The following is a 15483-nucleotide window of genomic DNA, read 5'->3' as shown; positions in this document are numbered from 1 at the left end:
TACCGGCAAGGGATCAAAAGGACTTTTATCCCGAGTTATTAGAGAAAAGGTGAATTGTGTGTGTCCTGTTTTACTCTGATGAAGACGCACTTTGGGGTGGAAACGTTAGTCAGACGGTTAAGTTTTCCCTGTGCTCCCTTATACTTTGGATCTCATCTCTGAAACCAGTTTGCCCTGTTTTGAGAAACAGGTTTCATCTAATTCAACCTGTAAAGCACCTAAAGCTGTCAGATCAGTGCGGTGCAGTTCAAAGAACGCTCATATTTACCTCTGAGAAGTATGAAGTGGCTTTAAACGCTCAAGAACAAGTACGTCAAATGTGTTCTTGAGTAAATGTACTCAGTTAAATTCCACCTTTGTATATTTAACTCCTGACGTGATCTGTTGCTGGTCGTGTTTGCGATGTTTCGCCCCTCCCCGTCCCTCTGGCTGACGTTTACCTCCGAGGAGAAGTGAGGGCCAGAGGCTAGCTGTCACTCAAGAGGCCACGCCCCTAATTATTCATAAACTTTAACCTCCAATAAAATAAAAGCTAGCCCCTCCCCCTCAGTGTTGTCATGGAGATATGAGCTAAACACACAGACTAGAATGTTCTTTTGTCCTTAAACAGGTTTAATGATGCTGTGTAAACGGCCTGTTTAACATGGGGCTCAATGAGAAACTGCTCTGTTATGAAACCTGCCCCTAGTGGACACTCAGAGAACTGCAGTTTTAAGAGGAAATGAGGCGGAGTCAAAGTCTGACAAGATGGCGGCGTCTGTGGTAAAAACACACAAACTTTTACTTAACGATAATCTCATGTAAACATCGACACGTCTTTCTAAAGTCATAAAGTCAAAACAGGAAGTGAATGGCAATGCATTGTGGGTAATGCAGTTACTGTTAACTCATGAACTCACTTTCTGTATTATAATGTAATTATGCACATCAGCTACATCTAATGCAAATTCCCTTTAGGTAAACTGAATTAATATGCAAATAATGCAAGGTGCCACATGTTAAACTTCCAGTACAACAACGTGGTTAACTTTAAACTAAAACTATCAACGTTACTCAGGTTTAGGCATCAAAACTACACGGTAAGGGTCAGGAAAAGATCGCGGTTTTCTGGTCTGTTATGTCATTCAGGGCGCTCTCCCACTGTGCCTCCGTCCCGTGCCCCAGCACGTTTCACAGCTAAAGTCTGGTCCCCTTGACCAGTGTTAGTGCAACCGTACCACGTCCAGGAGCGGCACGCTTGCAGACCACGGCCCATTTGGGAGAGGTGGGCTTTAGTAAAGCACGTTTGCACATGTACGAGCACGAGTGTGCGCACGAGCACGAGGCCTACGGCGGTTCTGAGGTCATCAAGTAAAAACCTTAGTTTGTATAGAAATAGAAAATGATTTTGGCTTAACCTTTGTATGACGGCGTATTAGCGCCAAATATGAACAAAAGAAATACGGACCGGGGGAGGGGGGGTAAGATTTAGAGAATAAAGTCGCAGGTTTACGAGATTAAAAGTAGCAAATCTACGAGAAAATAAATTTGCAGATTTATGAGATTAAAAGTAGAAAATCTACGAGAAATTAAAGTTGCAGATTTATTAGATTAAAAGTAGCACATGTACGAGAAAATAAAGTCGTAGAGGTACGAGATTAAAAGTAGCAAATCTACGAGAAATTAAAGTCGCATATTATTGAGATCAAAAGTAGCAAATGTACGAGAAAAAAAAGTCAAATGCAAATGTATATTATACATTATTCATATTTTTCTTGTTTATTGTTTCTTATTTGTGCTTATGATCCACTTTATGAGATGAAGCAGTTGGGGTTCGGTGCCTTGCTCAACAGCACCTCGGAAGTGCTGGCACCTCTCCAGCCACCAGTCCACGTCCACACAGGAACTCGAACCAGCAACTCTCCGGTTCCCAGCCAAGCCCCCCAAGGACTGAGTTACTGTCGCCCCAATTTAAATCAATGTCATCTTAGTGGTTTTTACATGGATGTAAAACTCAGGCACTTCAGTGGAAGTCATTACATCATTAAGCGAGACGGTCCGCCCAATCAGCTCGTTCTCTACAGTGACTCACAGCCTCTCCTGCGGCGCCCGGAGAAACCCGTCCGTGCCGAGCTGAGAGGAAGAGGAGGGGAGGAAGACTTCGGTGACTTCACCTCAAACACTCGTGGAGGAAGCTGAAGATCGAGCTCCAGGGTGAGATGAAGAGACTGGATCCTGACTCTGGACGGTTGTGGTCGCCCAGACCTCCTCTGTGTCTCCTGCAGCATCCAGGGAACGCCACTTCAGTCATGCTGAGCCACCGAGAGGAGGAGGAGGAGGAGGAGCAGGAGGAGGAGGAGGAGGAGGAGGGAGGAGAGCATCCTGCCGCCTGCTGCTACATAACAGGTAGATGAGATAAGAACATTTTTCTTTAATTACGTGTGGAAATTAAGCTGTTGTAGCAGAAAAAAACTGAATAATAAGCATTATTATAAGAAACAATGAGGCAATAACTAATATTTTAAAAACAATAAAGAGAAATAAGTCAAATATAACATAATTTCAGGCCATTGTTGGTGTGTTTTAAAGCGTAAAATGACATAAAATCAAACTTTATTCATCCTGAAGGAATATTTTGTGCTGAAGATGCGTGATTATAGACATAATGATAATGAGAGATGGATAAATTAAGTGGAAATATGCAAATGAGGCATTATTTTATGATCGTTTTGGTGAATTTATGAGAAATCTACAAACACAAACAGACAAAGTGAAGTGAAATAAAGGTTTTCTTTCCACGCTCAAAGAAAACGTTTCCAAAAATCTCTTGTGCAATGTGTTTGTGTGTGTGTGCGTGTGTGTGTGCGAGCATGTGTGTAACGTGTGTGTGTGTGTGTATGTAAGTGTGTGCGTGTATGTGTGAGTGTGCGTGTGTGTGTGCGAGCATGTGTGTATGTGTGTGTGTGTATGTGTGTGTGCGTGTGTATATGTAAGTGTGTGCGTATGTGTGTGTGTGCGTGTGTGTGTGCGTGTGTGCGTATGTGTGTGTGTGTGTGTGAGACTTCCTTCCCTGTCCAAACCCAGCAGGTCTCATCAGCAGGGACAGGAAACAGGAGGATCAACATATGATTCAAACAGTCACTGGAGCAGTTTCAGCAGCTGCTCCTGTCCGTGTGCCACAGTGTCCTCGGACAGACGCACACATTACACACACACATTACACACACATTACACACTGAGCCCCACGTTACATTTCTCCTTCTGTAGCACGTCATTCGTTACATTATCGGTAACTGAACAGATAAATCTTTTTCCTCCCCCCGTTAATCCGATAACTTCGTTGACCTTCGTCTGTGTCTGCAGGTCGTGCTGACGTCATCGGTCCGGCTGCTGATGCCCACTGGTCGGCCTCGGAGCCCCTCGTCCTCTCAGGGATCCTCGGCTGCAGCTCGGGCCTGACCGGGCGACCTCCTGGTGCTCCTCCGCCCTCACAGCAGCCAACACGTGTGAGGGGAGGTGATGGGGCGGACGCCTTGCTGCGTTGCCCTGGTGATTGTTGCAGGGAGAGGCGTCCTGCGATGGAGACCCAGGGGTGTGTCTGTGTTTATGGGCAGAGAGAACCAGGAGGTTTGGGTTCCTGCTGGCCCGGATCTCCTTATGTCTACGGAGGTGAGGCACCTGACGTTTAAACTGAACTTTGTATTATTATTATTATTATTATTATTATTACAAATCGCAGGGTTGTATTGGCATGACACAATTTAGCATCTTTGGCCTCATCATGGATGGATTTCCGAACAGGCCTCCCGGGCACAGGCCCAGGGGCCCAAAGTGTCAAACTAACATAAAACAATGACAGCGATGCTAAATGACCACAAACATACACAAAATGACTACAAAGAGACACAAAATTACTGAAGGCTGCAAAACGACTAAAAATAATCCAAAACCACCACAAATAGATGCAAAATGACTAAAAGAAGATGCTAAATGACTGAAATCAGACGCAAACCACCACAAAAAGATGCAGAACCACTAAAAATAGATACAAAACGACTAAAATCCGACACAAAACCACCACAAAAAGATGCAAAATGACTAAAAATAGATGCAAAACCACCACAAAAAGATGCAAAATGACTAAAAATAGATGCAAAACCAGCACAAAAAGATGCAAAATGACTAAAAATAGATGCAAAACCACCACAAAAAGATGCAAAATGACTAAAAATAGATGCAAAACCAGCACAAAAAGATGCAAAATGACTAAAAATAGATGCAAAACCACCACAAAAAGATGCAAAATGACTAAAAAAAGATGCAAAACCACCACAAAAAGATGCAAAATGACTAAAAATAGATGCAAAACCACCACAAAAAGATGCAAAATGACTATAAACTGACAGACTGCCAAAAGTATACTGTGCCTCATCAGCTCTAAACCTCCACAGTCTTCCTGCGGTTCTAATCTACTAAACTGAATCTTAACTCCCGTGTGTGTCATCTGTGACGGTGTGGGCCTAGATTGTCGTTATTACAGAGAAAGATGTTGTGTTGATGCTCCGTGCAGTGAGGAGGGGCCTGGTGGTCGGAGTGGAGGTGGTGGAGGAGGTCGCTGTTGAAGACACTCTGGAAGTCATGTAAGTGTTGTTGTTTACGTGGTATAAACTTCAGCGTGGGTCACAGCGACACAGTCACACACGCATGTTTGGTTGGACACGATGGCAGTCGTCTGTTCTCTTCTCAGGACAGAGGACGTTTACACGGAGGAGGGGATGGATCCTGAGCTGCTGCAGCACGCCACGCTGTACCCCACGCTGTACCCCACGCTGTACCCCACATGAGCCCCGAGGGTCCGGCTTTACAATAAACACTGTAAACAAAGCTTCCATTCATACATGTTTGTTTTATATATTAGACATCACTGCTGTTGTGTATTGTTATTATTGTTATCTTTTATTTTATTTAAGGCAACTGTGATTAATAGGATTTATAACAGAAAACAAAGCAATAATAAAAAATGTTGACTGATTGACTGACTTTTATTTTGATCATGAACTTTATTATTGGAGTCATGTTTTTGTCGCTTAGGATTCTGAGGATCCCGTCTTCTTTTACGGCTCATTCGCTTTATTTAGTTTGTATTATTATTCTTTTTTAACATGCTCAATAAAGACTAAAAAAAGATGATTTCATATAATGATAGTGGACAAGCATATTGTTTTTTTAAATATATAATATCAAACAACATAAAATAATACAATATTAGTGGACTTTAACTACCAGCATTTTATTTAAAAATAATGTATTTAAACGACCGTCATATTATTTTTGTAATATATAATACATTAAAATAATATAATAATAATGTATTTTAACTACCAGAATATTATTTTTTTTTAAAGACAATATAAAATAATATAAAATATTATAATAATATTGACCTTCAAATACCAGCACATTATTTTTGTTTAAATATACAATATAAAACAATATAAAATAATACAATTATAGTGGATTTCACCTACCAGCATATTCTTATTCTAATATATAATGTAAAATAATATAAAAATATAATAATAATAGTGGACTTCAAATACAAGAACATTATTTATTTAAATATATAATATAAAATATTATAATAATAGTGGACTTCATCTCCCAGCATGCCTCACTTCGGTTCTCCCGCCAACGCCCCGCCAAACGTCATAAGCTCGCGCGGAACATGGCTGCCTTACGTGCAGCGACAACAGAACACTGATGATTTGAAGACAGTTTATCGTGTGTTTTTGAGTAAAAAACTGAAAATGTCGGAGTTATCAGAGACACGGACCCTTCAGGACCGACTGGACCGTCTGCGGGAGCTGACGGAGTTCACACAAGACTGTGAAAAACAGTTAAACCACTTATTTGAGACGCTCGGATGGTCTCCGGACAGCAAGGACGCCGACCAGGTAAAAGAACCGTTGGACGGCTAACGTCGGTTAAGCTAGCATTAGGCTTTGGTCTTTACTCATAAACTTATAGAACTGTGTCTTGGTTTTATCGGAGCCAAACAACATTATCGTGTTTGTTAGTACGTAAATGGAAACCTCTGCTTATCGTTAGCAGTTGTTGCTAGGACACCGAGCTGTAACGTCAACAGTTAGCATTAATACCTAGCTAACGTTAACCCTAGCGTAACCGTTGACGTTAACCTTAGCGTAACCGTTGACGTTAACCCTAGTGTAACCGTCGACGTTAACCCTAGCGTAACCGTCGACGTTAACCCTAGCGTAACCGTTGACGTTAACTCTAGCGTAACCGTTGACGTTAACCTTAGCGTAACCGTTGACGTTAACCCTAGCGTAACCGTTGACGTTAACTCTAGCGTAACCGTTGACGTTAACCCTAGCGTAACCGTTGACGTTAACTCTAGCGTAACCGTTGACGTTAACCCTAGCGTAACCGTTGACGTTAACCTTAGCGTAACCGTTGACGTTAACCCTAGCGTAACCGTTGACGTTAACCCTAGCGTAACCGTTGACGTTCACCCTAGTGTAACCGTCGACTTTAACCCTAGCGTAACCGTCGACAGGATTTTTAAAGGAAATGTAACAATATAGCCTTTCTATGTATTTATTTTTGCTTAGTTTATTGTTTTATTGTTTTGCTTTTACTCATACTTATGTTATGTCATTATAATTTAAGATTGTAATGTTCACTGAAGGGAGAATTTACTTTTCTTTGTCAAGTATACGCCAAATTGTTCTACAATGCCTGTATTATATTTGTGAAAATATGCAAATAATGTTTTAAAAAAAAATGTGTTACCGACTAAAGATTATCCCAAATAAATCTATTAAATCATGAGTGGAAGAAGGAGCGTTATTTAGAACATGTATGTGTGTTTAACTGCAGTATAGATTACTAATGCCACCCTAAAAATAACTCCACTGACTTTAAAAGAAATGGTGCTGCCGTCAAAACCTTAAGTGAAAGATGTAACATTTGCTAACTACTATACTTATAGTCTGATATTGTCCCTGTCAGTGTTTGACTTTTAAAGTGAAATATGATGTTTTTTGATGACTATTCGTGCTGCATTAATGAGTATGTTAGCATCTTAAATACTGTTGTGTAGTTTAGCTGTGTTGTGGCTGTCCTGTGGGAACCATGTAATGTACACATACAGTATATATATTGGTATTTGCATCGGCCCTAAAAAATCTGTATCGGTTGATAGATTTTGGTGTGAAATCAGGACATTAATCTTATATTTGTGTGTGCTGCAGACTGACACAAAGCGTGTGTACGTGTGTGTCATCTAAATGTAAATGTTTAAATAATTTGGCTTTATTTTTTTTAAATGTTTTTCTTAGGAAGCAATGGAGCAGTGTCCCTTTGACCCCAACCACAGAGTCCCAGTCAGGAGCATGGAGAAACACAAAGCCTCCTGCAGCCTCCGAAAGATGGGCTACTCAGCTGAGGAGGAGGTAACAAAGACACGGTCGACTCTAATGGAAACTAAAGTAGCGATGTTATGAGTAAAGCACGTCAGACGTTAACGGTATAATTCACTGTCCTGGTGGCAGGTTTAAAACCTCCATACATGTCAGTAAAACCATTGAGGAAACACGACAACAGACGTCCTACGCAGCCTTTACAGACTTCATTTTCAGAATAGAAAAGTATGCAGTTTGATTTTAGTCATTTCATAGTCTGGATAAATATGGAGAAAAGAAAATAGAGTATGATACATGTTTGTGTTTCCAGACTATTGCTCTGACTCTGTTTTCTAAAATATAGAATTCAGAATTTCTACCAATCAGTCGATCGATGATACTGCCGCAGTGTTTTTCATGGCGTTGGAGCAGGCATCCAAAATGTTTACCGCTGTGTGAGCGTGAGTGCAGGTTAGAGCGTCTTGAGTCTGGAAAATAATGGAAAAAGTTTAGGATCCTTTCTTAAAACACAATAAACTCCAGTGTTAACATGCTGCCGCTGTAACGACCTGATCATTAAGAGAGAGATAAACGTTTTCTCATTCTTCTGCAGGCGGAGATGTTCGACCCTTCTGTGTGTTACGAGAACAGCAGTGTCAGAAGCTTCACAATGGGTGAGTCATTAATATAACTTTATTTATATAGCACATTTAAAAACATACATTTGCAAAGAGCTTTGACGGTCAGAGCAAAGTCTGAAGCACATAGAGTCCAAACATACATATATACTTTATATATATATATATACACACACACACACACACACACACACACACACACACACACACACACACACACACACACACACACACACACACACACACACACACACACACACACACACACACACACACACACACACACACACACACACACACACACACACACACACACACACACACACACACACACACACACACACACAACAGGGCGAGATAAACGATGGGACGCTTTTACGAACCGAAAACACGACAAAGGAACAACAAGAAAAATTAAATAAATAAATGACAAGGTAAGAAGACAGCAAAAAGACCATGAAATAAATGAAAAGATAGTTCAGCTTATCAAGGTAAAACGTCAATAAAAATGTCTGATGATGCTTTGTGTTCCTCGGGATGTTGACATAGAAGATGTTACCATGGTAATGAAATATTGAGACTCAATATTAGGAGCTTTCAGAGGTCAGCTAATCAAAGTTAATATGTTCTTTAAAAATCCCCCTTTTTATATTTTAATTATAATTACTGATGATCGTGTTTTTAAAGAGGAACATAAGAAAACCGTAAAACTATTTTTCCTTTCCTTGTTGAATGTTTTTGAGATTACGTTTTCCTAAAAATACTTTAAAAGAACAGCGAAGAAAAGTCTTAAAGAACGGCAAGACGGTATCAAATAGTTTTGTAATTTGAAAAATATATATATTTCTTTTGATTTTATTTAAAAAAAAACAGCCACTACCTCAACTGTGCACCTGCGTCCTGTCAGCCGGCGCTCTTTAGTAAAGTTTTAGGTTTTTATTAAAAGAAAAGGAAAAGGAAGTGATGTGAAGTGATGTGTATTTAAAAAGAGAAAATCCAATATGTTTATTACGTGATCCATTCTTCAGTTGTCATGTCATTTCCTTCATGCAGACAAATCCACACAGCACCAGGTGATCCTGCAGGCGAGATCTGCTGCACCACTGATGAGGATGGAAGGAGTCTTCTGGCAAGGTGGGTGTAGTCTCCTCTGACGTGCTGTGTCCCATCCTGACCAGAGACCAGACAGATTTATAGTTAGATTTCACCACCCGATAATATTTAGCCTTACTCTCCAGGTGCAACAACAAACCACTAGATGTCACTAGAGCACTAACTAATGGCTCAGCTGTGTGGTCCCTGTCGACCTACATCCGCCAGGGGTGTCCAATCCTGCTCCTGGAGGGCCACTGTCCTGCATGTTTTAGGTTTCTCTCTGCTCCAACACACGCAGGTCTAACGATTTTCAAACCTGTGATAAGCTTCAGCTGCTTGATAACGAGCACATGATTAGAATCAGGTGTGTTAGTGCAGAGAGAAACCTAAAACATGCAGGACAGTGGCCCTCTAGGAGCAGGATTGGACACCCCCGGCTTAACCCCAGTAAATAAGATTAATTTTCTTTATTTAGGATTTTTGACTTTTTATTCAATGTGACGTTTCAGCTGATGTGTCTAATCTGTGTGTTGTGTGTTCTGTTTGCAGTGACAGGGGTGAGTATTAGAGAGGAGCTGGGCTCTATAAAGTTCTGCTGCACTGGTTTCAGGCTTACCTGATTACGTGTAGTATCCTTTAACATCATATCCTTTCAAACCACAGGGCTGGGCGGGGACACACTCTCACACACACGCACACACGGTAGACATGCTAAAACACTCTTTTCCCTTTACGTGCTGGGGAAAGTCTTCATATACGAGACTTCATGTACAAATTATTAGTCTCCTTTTTCTAATAATTCTAGTGAAAAGCCATGATCACTTCCTGATTTCACTCATTAGATCCATATTGGTGACAAAGGAGGACAAATACCTTAGAGAGTTAGAAATGGAGGTTGGAAAATGTCTTGTACATTTAACAGCAGCTGTAAGAAACTGAGCGGGAACATGTTGAATTACAAACACATCACTGAAGTGACAGAACTGTTCGGAGACGAGGAACTTGTTGAGCAGAGACTCAAGAAATAGCATTGAAAATAGGATTTATTAGGAAATTATAAGAACTAGACTCTTTGTTCACTCCCTTAAAGTGTCAGATATATATTTTTAGCTCATCCTTTGCACACAACAAAACATGATTAAATGATGCATAATTGTGCCGGTCAAGTTGTGTTTTTTTTTACTTTCCTCTTCTGTGCTAACTGTGCTATTTTTGTTTTCCTTTGTGTGCTGAGTCAGTCACATCTCCGCTCCAGGTTAGATTGTGTCAAACTCGGATGTTAATAGGCCTGAGAATGTTCTCATGTGTCCAGGTCGTCGTTCTCCTCAAAGCAATTTCAGTCAAAAGCAACTGGACTCGGTTCTTTGTCAGGAAGACGTTTCACCTCTCATCCAAGAGGCTTCATCAGTTCATGTACGCATCTGACCAGGCTGGGACTGGACCAGGACCAGGCTGGGACTGGACCAGGACCAGGACCAGGCTGGTACTGGACCAACCACCACAAATAACCAAGTCCACTTGCTTTTGACTGAAATTGCTTTGAGGATCAGATGGTAAAACCACTGTAGTAGAGGCATTTCACTTTCCCCAGATCAACGTACAGAACTTTAAACTTTTTCAAAATACTCAAGAATCTAATTTTGCCTGAATTTGAGAGCTGCTTTGCCTCGAAGCTGAGTTCTGTTGACCAAGAAGAGTGTCTCTGACTGAACCGTGTGTCCGGGTGATTTGTGTGTAAATCCTCTCTGATCCTCCATCAGGTCAGTACACCGGCCATCCCGTCGACGTGCCCCAGACCCATAAACGCGCTTTGTGTGACCTCACTGTGGCCGACCGATTGGCTCTGTACGATCATGTGGTCGGCGTCCACAGTCAACAGAAGGACGCTGCCGCCAACAACGAGGATCTCTACGTAGATCTGGTGTCCAAACTCCAGAAGAGTAAGATTCAAACATTATGGCGAAGACCATAGACTGTATATGAGACTTGTTTTTGTGACTAAAGAAAGAAGTTTGGTTTCTTTCTTCTGGTAAAAATGAAAGCGTGTGTGTTTGTGTGTAGATGAAGAACAGAATGAACCAAAGACTCACCTGGAGCTGATGGCAGAGATGAGGGACTACAAGAGGCGGCGTCAGTCTTACCGAGCCAAAAACGTTCACATCACCAAGAAGTCCTACACTGAGGTACGAGCAAGACCTAAAATCCCCTCCATATGCTTTATGTGCGGTTCTTTTTTTGTCCTCAGAGTTCAAATTGCTTTGTGTTAGGGGGGAGAGGTGGGACAAGCAAACGACAAATGCATCAAATAAATGCTCTACAAACAAACGCAGCACGCAACAAAGTTTAGCTGCTCCTCAAGTTTCCTCAACTTTGACCAGAAGTTTCAACAGCTTCAGAATCATTAATCATTCAATGTAGGGAACAGCACTATGGATGCTCTGTCCATTTGGCAAAATCCAGCTTTAGACACATACGTACCAGACGCACACACAGTTCTATTCACACCTTATTTAGTGTCCGCCTCGGACTGGCGTTCCACACGTGCAATTCCCGATCCACAGTCCGCACAGTCGCAGAAGCATCCGTTTGGATACCTGTGTACAAACGGCCAACTGGAGCATATGCAGTAGTCATGCTCGCCTTGTGTACTGTCGGCGCGCTCGTTTTTCTGGGTTGTGTGCGGATGGTTCGCCCAGACCCTTGCAAACCTGGGCAGATGATGGCTTTTACATCTTACAGTCCGCATCGGTATGTGTGACGTAAGAAGCTGAAGCACAGATTAGAGCTGCAAAGATTAAAGTCACAATTCTCTAATTTCAGCTTCTTAAATGTGAATATTTTCTAGTTTCTTTCCTCCTCTGTCACATTAAATTTAATATCTCTAAATAAGACATTTGCGGACTTCATCCTGGGCTTGGGGCAAGTAATTTTTCCGATTGGTAATACACGTGAAGTTTTGAAAGGAAGAAGTAACACATACAAAAACTCTGTAACTGTTTTCCAAATAAACTGTTCAGGAAATGTGTGTTTTAGTGTGAAGGTGAAAATCTGAAGCTGACGCCAGATCATGTCTTCTCAGTTTTGCTGTTTAAATAAAGGTTAATAAGCGAATTGATTGTCACTGTGATCGCCCTGTAGGTGATCAGAGAGGTGATCAACGTCCACTCAGAGGAGCTCACCAGACAGTGGAAAGAGGAGGAGGTGGAGGAGGAGGAGCCGACGAGATCTGAACCCTCCTCACACAGGTACGGCCAAACTGTGACCGTCTGATGCTTTTTATTAAGGACATTTGAATGTATTTTGAAGTGAAAGAACCGTTAAAGGTCTAACAGCTGATCTATTATCTGTCAGACATCGGCTGGATGAAAGACGTTCAGCGTCGTCAGAGTCTCGCCACTCCCACAGCAGACGCCGTCGCAGCCAGGAACAAAGCCAAGACAGAGAGAGCAAGAAGAAGAAGAAGAAGAGGGAGAGGTGAGAGAGGACAAGTGTAATGATATAGAGTTCTTTTTGATTCATTACTGGTGCTCGACATAAGTACGAAGCCCCACTTCGACACCATCAAAATTCCAACAATTTATTCAGGATTTAACATTAAAATTAACATCAACATCAATACGACCTTTGACTGTCCTCCTGAGAGCAGGTTGGGATTAAAACAGGCTGTAGAACGGGATTACAGCTCTGTTTGTTTGGTTTGTTGTTTGTTTCCCGCTTCCGTCGCACATCTCGACTATCCGGCGCATAACTGATGCAAGGATTTGTTAAAATATGTCTGTAAAAATGTGTCTGAAATCTCGTCGTTCCTACCGTATAGTATTATAAACTCTTTGGCGTCCTATTTAAGAAACACTACATAGGGAAGAGTGAGTGAGTGAATGAGGGAATGATTTTGAACACAGCTAACAATATTTACGAGTAGCCTTTCAATTCAATTTTATTTACAGTGCCAAATCATAACCAAAGTGATCTCAGGACACTTTACAGAGCAGGTAAAGACGACACTCTATGACTTATTTATGATTTACAGAGACCAAACAATTCCCCCGTAGAGTACGGTGGAGACGAAAACCTTCACTATAACAGACAGGAACGTCAGACAGACCCAGCTCTGTGGAGGACGCACATCTGTCTGCACCGGAGAGAGGAAGAGAAGGAGAGAGGGAGAAAAGACGGACATATGGACAGAGAGAGACAAAGACAGACACAAAGACAGAGACGGACACACTTCCAGTAACTATAATAATATCTATAGTAATGTGAATATGACCTATACGTTATGGCGGTTAATACAGCAGAATAGTAGAAACAAGCACATCTAAGGTGACAGATTATAACAGCAGCAGGAAGCGTCATGCAGGACCACGGCAGCAGGCACCACCACCACCATCAGCAGAGACCTGCACACAGGACCAGGGCAGCAGGCACCACCACCATCAGCAGAGACCTGAACACAGGACCAGGGCAGCAGGCACCACCACCACCATCAGCAGAGACCTGCACACAGGACCAGGGCAGCAGGCACCACCACCATCAGCAGAGACCTGAGAGACGACAAAGCACAAACAACTCCGGGGAAGAAGTTGAATTAGTAACATGCACTGATGAGACATGAATGATACAGACAGAGAGGACAGAAGCTCAGAGGATCAGGAACAGGATTATCCCCGGGTCGATGCTATGTTGTTTAGCATTGTCAATTGACGGCTTTCGTAAGTTGCATTTATTGTTGTTGTCACGTCAAACGCACCTTTCATTAACGCGCGGCATGGTCCCAATGTTGAAAAGAGGTAGCTGTGCCCTCAGTTAAGTACAAAGTTTGTTTTTGTTTTCTTGACTGACACCTCGGGGCTCCGTACACAAGTGATCCACCTAATCTGAAAACAACGTTTGTTTGTGAAGGTGCGAAAATGTATTCTCATTTTTATATTGGCTCATCTCAGGGATTCCCGCTCCCCCGACGACCAACGCCACCACCACGAGCGAAAGAAGAAGAAAAAGAGGAAGAAGGAGGAGAAGGAGAAGTGACGGTGCAGGATCAGCAACAACAGAAGTCACGTCAGATGAGGTCAAAGGTCACTGTGACCTCTACGGGTTAAAATATGTCGGGTGTCACATTTTAAGGGGATTTTGGAAATAAAGTTTTGGGAACCAACATCAATATTTTGAGCTTTTTGTGCTTCAGACACTTTTTAATATTTTATTATTGCTTCTCTTGCATTTCAGTTTTACAGTGTAATCATGAACAAGCCCCGCCCACCTCTTCCTGATTGGCTGGGAGTGGAATGTTGGACAGGAGTGTCAGAGCTGGCATGCTTTTATAACGGGGTCAAAGGTCACTCGGGTCTTCTGGGCTTGATTTTGCTGAGTCTTCAAGTGTTTATACAGTTTCTGCAGCTTCCCCTGGGAAGTCCTTTAATCTGCAGCTTTTAGAGAAATGCCACAATGGTTCATTCTGAAGTCTATTAAAGAAATGTGCATATTTCAAACTGCACACGATCACACTAAATGTAACCGAGTCGTCACTAGACTTGTAGACGATGTCAAAGGTTTGTTCTCGGTATATTTACTCAGTTCAGTTTGTTCAGTTTAACGTCTGATTAAACTTCTCAGAGCGCCACACACTCGGAGTGTTTTAAGTCAACTGTTCATTAATAGAACTGAAACGCTCTGATTCTTCAAAACACAATGCGGATTGAATTGGATTTACGAGTTATTTATTGAGTTTTTGGTCATTATTAATAAACTATACACAATGAACAAACAATAATCATAAAATCCCTCCCTTTCTTAACCAACAATCCTCTCTGAGGAAAATAAACAAGTGAGTAAATAAGATGTATGTATGTATGATGAAACATTAAGTCCATAAGGGATTAAACAACAAAGGGATAATAATAATAAACAATAGCATAACACGCTCCGTACAGGTGCTTGAAATCCTTGAAAATGCTTTAAATTAAATGTGTTTTCAAGGTTTGGAAACTGCTTTAATTTTAGATAAAGTGCTTTAAAATGCTTGAAACTGTATCTGCATTTCTTTCACAACAAATACAACAAATAGCTTTAGAGAAGGAATAAAAAAGGAGAGCCTGAAAAAAAAACGTGAAATGATCATTTTCAGTAAGAATGTATTTGTAAAAATATATTAATTGACCACAGCTGTAAGTGCTGGAAAAGCTTGAAAATGGGCCTTGAAAGTGCTGAAAAGTGCTTGAATTTGACCTCTGATAAAGTGTATGAACCCTGATAACAATAAAAATGCTAATTATGATGATGATGATAATATTAACAATGACAATAAAAATAGTGGATTTCTCTTAGGAGCATTGCTCAAGGTTAATCTG

The 15483-nt window shown here is 41.4% G+C and overlaps 1 protein-coding gene across 1 annotated transcript; it reads left to right on the top strand.

Moving 5' to 3' along the window:
* Nucleotides 1–5713: 5713 nt before the first annotated feature.
* Nucleotides 5714–14291, top strand: snrnp48 (small nuclear ribonucleoprotein 48 (U11/U12)). Its single transcript, XM_083918828.1, has 9 exons — nt 5714–5933; nt 7341–7454; nt 8017–8077; nt 9095–9175; nt 10897–11076; nt 11198–11319; nt 12275–12381; nt 12488–12610; nt 14080–14291. Exons 1-9 carry the CDS (start codon nt 5787–5789, stop codon nt 14162–14164), a joined length of 1020 nt encoding a protein of 339 aa, XP_083774954.1. The 5' UTR covers nt 5714–5786; the 3' UTR covers nt 14165–14291.
* The last annotated feature ends 1192 nt before the right edge of the window (nt 14292–15483 follow it).

Source organism: Echiichthys vipera (genome assembly GCF_963691815.1).
Source record: "Echiichthys vipera genome assembly, chromosome: 8".
Taxonomy (NCBI): domain Eukaryota; kingdom Metazoa; phylum Chordata; class Actinopteri; order Perciformes; family Trachinidae; genus Echiichthys; species Echiichthys vipera.
This window is presented reverse-complemented; position numbering and strand designations above follow the sequence as displayed.

What these genes read in the sequence shown, in the direction of transcription:
- snrnp48 (XM_083918828.1), top strand. Translation starts at nt 5,787, where the DNA reads ATGTCGGAGTTATCAGAGACACGGACCCTTCAGGACCGACTGGACCGT. An exon ending in ACAGCAAGGACGCCGACCAG is followed by an intron (nt 5,934 to 7,340) that starts GTAAAAGAACCG and finishes TGTTTTTCTTAG; the next exon opens with GAAGCAATGGAGCAGTGTCC. An exon ending in GGAAGGAGTCTTCTGGCAAG is followed by an intron (nt 9,176 to 10,896) that starts GTGGGTGTAGTC and finishes ATCCTCCATCAG; the next exon opens with GTCAGTACACCGGCCATCCC.